This window comes from Haliotis rubra, unplaced genomic scaffold (assembly GCF_003918875.1).
Source record: "Haliotis rubra isolate DU_JTF1 unplaced genomic scaffold, ASM391887v1 Scf379, whole genome shotgun sequence".
NCBI classification, from domain to species: Eukaryota; Metazoa; Mollusca; class Gastropoda; order Lepetellida; family Haliotidae; genus Haliotis; species Haliotis rubra.
Genome location: NW_025767056.1, coordinates 578,404 through 587,014, shown reverse-complemented (window position 1 = coordinate 587,014; position 8,611 = coordinate 578,404). Strand labels below are relative to the sequence as shown.

The 8,611-nt window shown below is 42.6% G+C and overlaps 1 protein-coding gene and 2 long non-coding RNA genes across 3 annotated transcripts; 2 read left to right on the top strand and 1 right to left on the bottom strand.

The window, feature by feature from the left end:
• Positions 1-1,450: 1,450 nt before the first annotated feature.
• Positions 1,451-3,323, top strand: LOC124286208. The gene is made up of 2 exons (XM_046722554.1): positions 1,451-2,787; positions 2,860-3,323. The coding sequence occupies exons 1-2, from the start codon at positions 1,608-1,610 to the stop codon at positions 3,321-3,323; spliced, it is 1,644 nt and encodes a 547-aa protein (XP_046578510.1). The 5' UTR covers positions 1,451-1,607.
• A 210-nt stretch (positions 3,324-3,533) lies between these two features.
• LOC124286211 lies at positions 3,534-3,865 on the bottom strand. Its single transcript, XR_006900979.1, has 3 exons — positions 3,813-3,865; positions 3,636-3,746; positions 3,534-3,558 (listed from the first exon to the last, which is right to left on the bottom strand). It is a non-coding gene; the product is annotated as an uncharacterized LOC124286211 (long non-coding RNA).
• Positions 3,744-5,202, top strand: LOC124286210. The gene is made up of 2 exons (XR_006900978.1): positions 3,744-4,222; positions 4,394-5,202. It is a non-coding gene; the product is annotated as an uncharacterized LOC124286210 (long non-coding RNA).
• The last annotated feature ends 3,409 nt before the right edge of the window (positions 5,203-8,611 follow it).

The window sequence follows — 8,611 nt, the reverse complement described above, 5'->3', positions numbered from 1 at the left end:
TTTTGTTTTCGTTCGTATTCTCCTTTAAGTGCGAGTATTTCAGAAAGTGGCGAGGTTTAATACGGCTAAATAAATATGTTGAATTAATAACAAATAGCGATATTTGGGACCTTACGAGACCAAGCTTACAGTACAGACTTAAGCACAGCCTCGTCACTGCGCCAGAATAAGCAAAAGGAGCCGTCGGCCGACTGGAACCCCTGACGTCAGAACAGGCGATGATGACGTCCTGACCTTTGAACTTGAACCTTGGTCCGGTTGCCGCTCACTTAACCCCCTGGATACCGAGGGTTATTTTTCAGGCGCACATTTTCACTGGGTTTGAAAAGTGAACGTTGTGCGAGCATTGCGCTCACGTGGTCCTGGATCTGCGTACGGCTATTAATGTAGCCTGTTAAATTTCTTATCCGTTGATATAGATATAAGTGGAACTACCCTGGTGGTTTGTGAAGGAGTCACTACTAAGTGTTGGCAAAATTGTTTAGTGATTCGTTAAGAACAGTAAATGCATACTATTGAGAATAGGGAGGGTGCACATTTCATTATCACCCGAATTTCAATGTTCATTTAATAAACTTTCAGGACGCACACCCTGCACACACCACAGACACACGTTCTCACCCCCACCCTTCTGGATCCGCCTATGTGTTATTACATAGCAGATATGGTCGATATGGATATGTCGGGGAGGATACTATGTGGCTGAGTCTGGAATTAGAGACTGATATAAAATACGAAACCTAGTTATATGTATTTGAACATGGATGTATCAATCTATAGGGAACATCGCAAAGATGACATGTGTATTATAATAAGAAGCAATTGCCCATACGTGGCAAATTGAAAGAATGCTCCTTTGAGAGTCGTTAAAGTAACTGTGTCTACAGCCTCGATTTAAATTGTTTTCATCATGGTGATTTTGCAACTTAGTTCTCCGTTGCTGTCAGTTGCAGATTATCATTTTATCGCCAAAAACTGACTTACCTAAGAATCCGAGAATATATATTTGGAATCTGTGCCACTAAGGATGCCATGTGCTCTTTGCAGTGAGTGAGTGAATCCAATCTAATACAGGATATTCGCCACACAAAGCCACTGCCCATAATATGAATCGCCAGTCAAGTTAAAATTACTAGTTTCCTCAACGACAATTCATTGTCATTTGAAAAATCCTATCCATTAACTCAAAATCCAAAATACATTTTATCAAAGATTGCAAGCTACTATCTCCGAAATATTAGGATAAAAATCCTTATATAAAATAGAAGCATGTCTTATTTGATATCAGTGTATCAAATCATAGGTACTTTGTCATTTTCTGACGTATTGTACCAAATAAACATAATAGTATTAATATCTTATTTAGTCAGCATATAACTGTTTTGGAGGAAAACGGGGCACATTTTTGAAGCAAAACTAAAAGAAAATTTGAAGCAAAGTAATTTTCTTTCGTTTCTCTTCAGCTGCTACGTCTAGTAGAGGAGTGTCAACGAGGTGGAAAATTCATCAAAAGTCTAGCAGACAAAATCAAGGCTGAAATACAGAAACTCCTGGAGGACACTGGCTCAGACCCACAAATAAGACAGACAACTAATTTGGTCCAGAACATGAGTGGGGAGATTTTGGAACACAACGACAGACTTTTTTGCAATGAGTCGTCAGTGAAAGACACACGTAGAGAAGGGAAGACAAATCTGCAAGAAATCATTGACTTAGCTGAGGACAAGTGGCAGTCACTGAGTGAGGAGGCAAAACTGAAACTTGACTCCTTGATCAAGAACCTCTGGAACATGACAGCCAGTGTAGGGAAACTTCTCTTCTATGTTCTCCTGCTGTTGGAACTGAGATATGTGTTTGATATACTGAATCCTGAATCCTGTTACATCTCCCTCAACAGAGGTAGACTCAAGTATGCATTTAAGATGGCGTCGATGTTGGCCTTATGGTTGTCTCACGACGTTGAGACAAATCCTGGGCCACAGTTCAATGAGAGAACATGCGTAGAGATGTATGTTCGTCGGTTATCACTGGCTCTCAGAGACGACCTTGACACTGCTGGTTCCATCTGGTCCAAGAAAATTGCCCAAGCGGCTTACAACGCTGGATTTTCAAGGAATTTGAGATGGAACAATCCCTCGTCGGGGAAGAACAAAGACAGCTTGCCCAAGCTGAAAGAGAGGGCAAAGGAACTAATCAGAGTGTTGTCCGATAGGAACTGTCTCCCATCAGATTTGCCAGCTTTCACTGATCTCGACCTACAAGAAACATTAGACGGACTAAGGAAGTACCTTGAGGTAAAGCACTTCGAGACTGCTGCAGACGTTCTGCTCAATGAGCCAGGCTTCACAACCTCACTCAAAGAAAAAATTCGTCACTTGACAGGATTAGCGCAGGAGGAAATTTCATATTCTAAACAAATGATACATAATCCTCCTGGAAGACCACTAACAGTTCCCGATATCAACGAGTTTCAACAATTAGCAGACCCACAGTGTCTGAACGACAGTGAAGGTGATGGAACCACATTACGACAAAATGAGTCCAGCACCGACTGTCCTGTCAGTCCGAGACCACTATCAACCAGCATGGACACACAGAGGCACGAAGGGGACAACCGGGGCCTGACAAACAGAGTATGTACACAGTCTGCCACCACAGACACACTGCAGGACGAAGCCAGAAGGGTAGCGGGGACTACAGGGAGTGACTTTGCATGTAGGACGTCGGATGATAATCAAGAAAACATCATGACAGCCACGCCGTGTACGCCAGAAACTGATGTTTCACATACTTTCCAAGCTGATTGTTATATCCCGCGAGAAAATAATGCCGTTGGTGAAACTAGCATTCAGTTTAATTCGAGTCATGAAGAACAAAGGGATGTCAACATCCCATCTGACATCTGTGTCGCCATCCCATCTGTGTCGCCATCTGACGGTGATTCATTTGACAGAGCTGATAGTGCTGAAGCCTCTCATCCAAATACAGATGCATCTGTAAATGTACATACACCACTCATAAACACCCGTGACATCACTGTCCCTGCAGATACATCTGATGAGGCTTTACTGGCAGATATTAAACAATTTCTTCTCATAAACACCCGTGACATCACTGTCCCTGCAGATACACCTGATGAGGTTATACTGTCAGACTTGACATCTGGACCATCCCGTGTCTTGAACAGTAATGATGTAAATACTTCACACAGACACACACCAAATGCTGATCGCTCCCCTTATGGTGAGACACAGAGCGCTGTTCCTGCAGCATATGATGGTGGCTGTGAAGACGATGCTAGAAATGCATCTGAACCTCTATAGAATGTATCCCCTGACATGTGGATACAGTATGTGAACCAGGTATGATACAGTATGTGAAGGTGTGCAGCATATGATGTGGCTGAAACACCTGAACAGGCATGTAACACACTGGTTGTCAGGAAACACATTACCTGAACGGAGGCTTGAGGCAACACCTGAACAGGCATGTAACACACATGGTTGTCAGGAAACATATGGAACAGAGGCTTCAACACCTGAACAGGCATGTAACACACTGTTCCTGCATGCATAACACATGGTTGTCCAGAAACGGAACGGAGGCTAGAAAGGCATCACCTGAACCATCTACACAATGTTGTCCCCTGACATATGGAACAGAGGCTTGTGAGGCAACACCTGAACAGGCATGTAACACACATGGTTGTCAGGAAACATATGGAACGGAAGCTTGTGAGGCAACACCTGAACAGGCATGTAACACACATGGTTGTCAGGAAACATATGGAACGGAAGCTTGTGAGGCAACACCTGAGACAGACACACAAACATCTGGAACAACAACTGAAACCGACACACAAGCTTGTGTGACAACTGCTGAAACTGACACTCAGGCTTGTGTGACAACGAGAGAAACCGACACACAGGTTTGTGTGACAACTGCTGAAACTGACACACAGACCTGTGTGACAACGAGAGAAACCGACACACAAGCTTGTGTGACAACGACAACCGCTGAAACACAGACGTGTGTAACAACAGCTGAGATCGGCACACAGACGTATCTGGAAACAACCGAAACCAATACACAGACATGTGTGGTAACAGCAGAGGGAGACACACAGACTCATTTCGTAACAGCTGATATAGACACGCAGACGAATGTGACAACAGCTGGAACAGGACAAACACCGAGGTCCCCCGGAAACAGCCTCAACCAGGTGAGTCTGGAAGGAAATACGATGTGAAATATTAATAATAACAGCCATATATAATTGTTCACTAAAACAGATCACATCGGTGACACAACACCAAAGTTAGCAAAATGTCTGTATTCCGGACTGAATTTTGCCTCAGAAAGTTAAATTATGTATTATTTTCTCCGGCCTCAGGTTGATAGTGACGAGTCTGAGATGTCGCCTGGGAGAAGCTGTGGCACATGCAGGAAACGGAAACACCAGCTGCAACAACTCCCTAGCAAGAAAAGACGGATTTAGAAGGCCTGGTGTCTGATCTGGACTGAATACGTTTCTACAACAACGAGATATCTAGTGACTGTGTGTGCTCTGAATTGTTAGGTTCAGAAGGATATTTGACATTTACATCCAAATTTACATCAACAGAAACAAGAAAACTGATTTCAGGACAAGGATTGTTCTTCTGATCCTTCATTATCTGTAGTCATGGTGATATTCAGTTATACTTTCCAAAACATATACTGACAAAATACTAGTTCATGACAGATGACAACTGTGCCATATTTTCGTGCTTCACGTTTCTTATGATTATTATTAGGTAGATGAGGTGATCATATGAATGTGATCATGCTGATATAGAACAGTGTATCTCCTATACTCAACACAGCTGTAAGTCTGACACACCTTTCTACACTGTTTGCTCCCCTAAGCTGATGGCAATACGTATTTCATTGTTCACTGTGTATATAACCATCACGTCTGGTTTTTCTGTTGCTGATTTTTAGCTATTGTTTGTAAGTGGAAATGTATGTTGAACACTTGACCGTATTTTATCACGTAACTTTCCACGTTAAATTAAGATATTTATTTAGACTAAAAATGTGTAAATAGATGTAATAATGTCTGTTTAAATTTGAAAGACGCAGCCACGCCCCCTAAGTTTATGTTAGTCCAAAGCCTGTACTTATGTTCAAGGCGATAGGCTGGTGAATGTTCTGTGTGAAGAATGTATGACTTACAGTGAGTAGGTGAGTTTAGTTTTACACCACACTCTGCAATATTCCAGCTTTATGGCGGCGGTCTGGAAATAATCGAGTCTGGACCAGACAATCCAGTGATCAACAGCATGAGCATCGATCTATGCAATTGGGAACCGATGACATGTGTCAACCAAGTCAGCGAGCCTGACCACCCGATCCCATTAGTCCCCTCTTACGACAAGCATGGGTTACTAAAGATCAATAATCTAACCCGGTTTTTTCACGGGTCGTACGACTCACAAATGAAAGTACCTCTCGCCCTATGACACTGCACATCCATCTCCATCCATCTGAAATCCACACAGATAATACAAATCGATGATGATCGTCAAAGTATATGTGTTCATAGCAAACGGCTACAAATTAGCAAATACCGGAAACGTTTCCTCATGAATGAATTGCCCTATACGGTCAGAGGTTAACAGACAGACATATAATATATTGCATGAGGTGGAACAAGAAATAGCCCTGTTTGAGTAGTGAGGATGTATGGTTTTACACCGCTCTTAGCAATGTTCCAGCAATATCATTGGCTTCACACACTCATCCATGTAGGGATTCGAACTCAGGTGTTCGGGTAATGTTTTAACCACTGGGCTACCCCACCGCCCAATATAATGAGAAGAGCCATGTGGTTTTATCTAAAATTTCAAGAGGGCTGAATGATATCAACGTCCACATAGGCTTTATAAATACATTTCACAAGTAATTAACAATTTATTTCGAACGGGGCGTTCTTTTGCGATATGCAGTCAAACACTGTTGTGGCGAACTTAATGTTATCTCGAAGTAAAAGTTTGTTCCCCTTCTTACGTTTTGTTTCTCGTCATTTTTGGTTGCGTTTACCCACGGATACATCGAAATATCTAGCTAGCTCCCGTTAACTTCGACACAGCAGTGTTTACTGTATACGGCTATAGATTGATCATATTTCACTTCAAATATTTGTTTCCCATCATTGCAGCTCTCAGAATATACGTCAGATACTCGCTTTAATCTATCTCCAAATGAAACATAATGTAGTTAAGTGCCATGTTTTATCGTTCTTCTTAATTTTTATTTGTAGATATAATATTATTGTGAAATAAATATTTTAACCATAGTTTTTGCTTTTTTGATTTACGAAAATGTAAATTTCATGTAGATTTACGCCGCACTCAGCAATATTCCAGCTATATGGCAGCGGTCTGTTAATAATCGAGTCTGGACCAGACAATCCCGTGATCAACAGCATGAGCATCGATCTATGCTATTGGGGTAGATGACATGAGTCAACCAAGTCAGCGAGCCTGACCACCCGATCCCGTTAGACGCCTCTTACGTCAAGCATAGTCGCCTTTTGTGGCAAGCATGGGTTGCTGAAGATCTATTCTATCCCAGATCTTCACGGGTCAATTGCAGATTAGAGTGAATGGGGTTGAATATAGAATATATTAACTTAAAGACTGGAGTATTTTGTCAGAAACCAAGACATTTATTTCAGCTTTCTCAGCAAATTATTTTGGGCAGTGATGAAGTATTTGCGAATTACAATTTAACAGTTGACTAAGCCGAATTAGTGGTGATATTGTGAGTGAAGTGTGGGTGACTAGGTATTGTTTTACGCCGCGTGGGACAATATTCTAGCAATATCACTGAAGGACATCAGAGATGCTTCAAGCATTGTACCCATGTATAAAATCAACTGACGTGCGAAAGCTTTAACTGCTAACCTAACCTGACTTGGTTGACACATGTCATCGGGTCCCCATTGCGCATATCGATGCTCATGTTGTTGATCACTGGCTTGTCTGGTCCAGGCTCGATTATTTACAGACAGCCGCCATATAGCTGGCAAATTGCTGAGTGCGGTGTAAAACTAACTCACTCACTCACTTTCAAGCATTCTGATTGGTTTGTCGTACTTTCGCATGTAACTAACATTCATCGCCTGGGGGCTGAATCTTATTGGAGAATATGGAAAGTGGTGACCAATGGTCTGGCGAAGGTTATCTTCATAACATATTCGTCCCTTTCCGGAATAAGCCGAAAAATTACATTGGTGACGTTTAACAGAATGGCGTTCGTGAGTGAGTGAGTATTATTTTACGCTGCTTTCAGCAATATTCCAGCAACATCACTAGGGGACACCAGAGACAGTCTTCAAACGTTGTACCCACGAACGGAATCAACTGACGAACGAACGCAATACCCACTAAGCTATCAAAACGCCCGTGACATTTGTGTGGGTGGTTATTTTGTTCCAGCTATGTTCTAGCTATATGACGGTGGAGTGAATGTGTGTGAGTGAGTGTGTGTGAGTGAGAGGTTGTTTTGTTGCTTAACGCCACACTCGAGCTATATTCTGGCTATATGACGGTGGAGTGAGTGTGTGTGAGTGAGTGGGTGAGTGAGTGGTTGTTTTTTTGTTTACCGCCACGCCCAAGCTATATTCTGGCTATATGACGGTGGTGTGAGTGTGAGTGAGTGTGTGTGAGTGGGTGAGTGAGTGGTTGTTTTGTTGTTTAACGCCACACCAAAGCTATATTCTGGCTATATGACGGTGGAGTAGTGTGGTGAGTGGTTGTTTTGTTGATTAACGCCACACTCCAGCTATAGGTCTTCTGGCTATGTGGCGGTGGGTGAGTGTGAGTGAGTGGTTGTTTTGTTGATTAACGCCACACTCCAGCTATATTCTGGCTATATGACGGTGGAGTGAGTGTGCGTGAGTGAGTGAGAGCGTGTGTGAGTGGTTATTACGTTGTTTAACGCCACACCAAAGCTATATTCTGGCTATATGACGGTGGAGTGAGTGTGAGTGAGTGGTTGTTTTGTTGTTTAACGCCACACCCAAGCTATATTCTGGCTATATGACGGTGGAGTGAGTGTGTGAGTGATCGGTTGTTTTGTTGATTAACGCCACACTCCAGCTATATTCTGGCTATATGACGATGGAGTGTGTGTGAGTGAGTGGGTGAGAGTGAGTGAGTGGGTAAGTGAGTGGGTGAGTGGTTGTTTTGTTAATTAACGCCACACTCCAGCTATATTCTGGCTATATGACGATGGAGTGTGTGTGAGTGAGTGGGTGAGAGTGTGAGTGAGTGGTTGCTTTGTTGTTTATCGCCACACCCCAGCTATATTCTGGCTATATGAGGATGGAGTGAGTGAGTGTGTGTGTGAGTCGGTGATTATTTTGTTGTTTAACGTCACACCCCAGATATAGAATACAGCACCACAAACTTACGTCATAATACCCTTTTACGTAATGTAATGTGATTTTGTTCGAAAGCACTTTCTCGAAACAATGCCCTATGACGCCTGCATGGCAACACGGTTGTCTGGCTCAGTGAGTGCGTATAAGCTCCGCTCACTGGAATTCATCTCTACGAGCTAT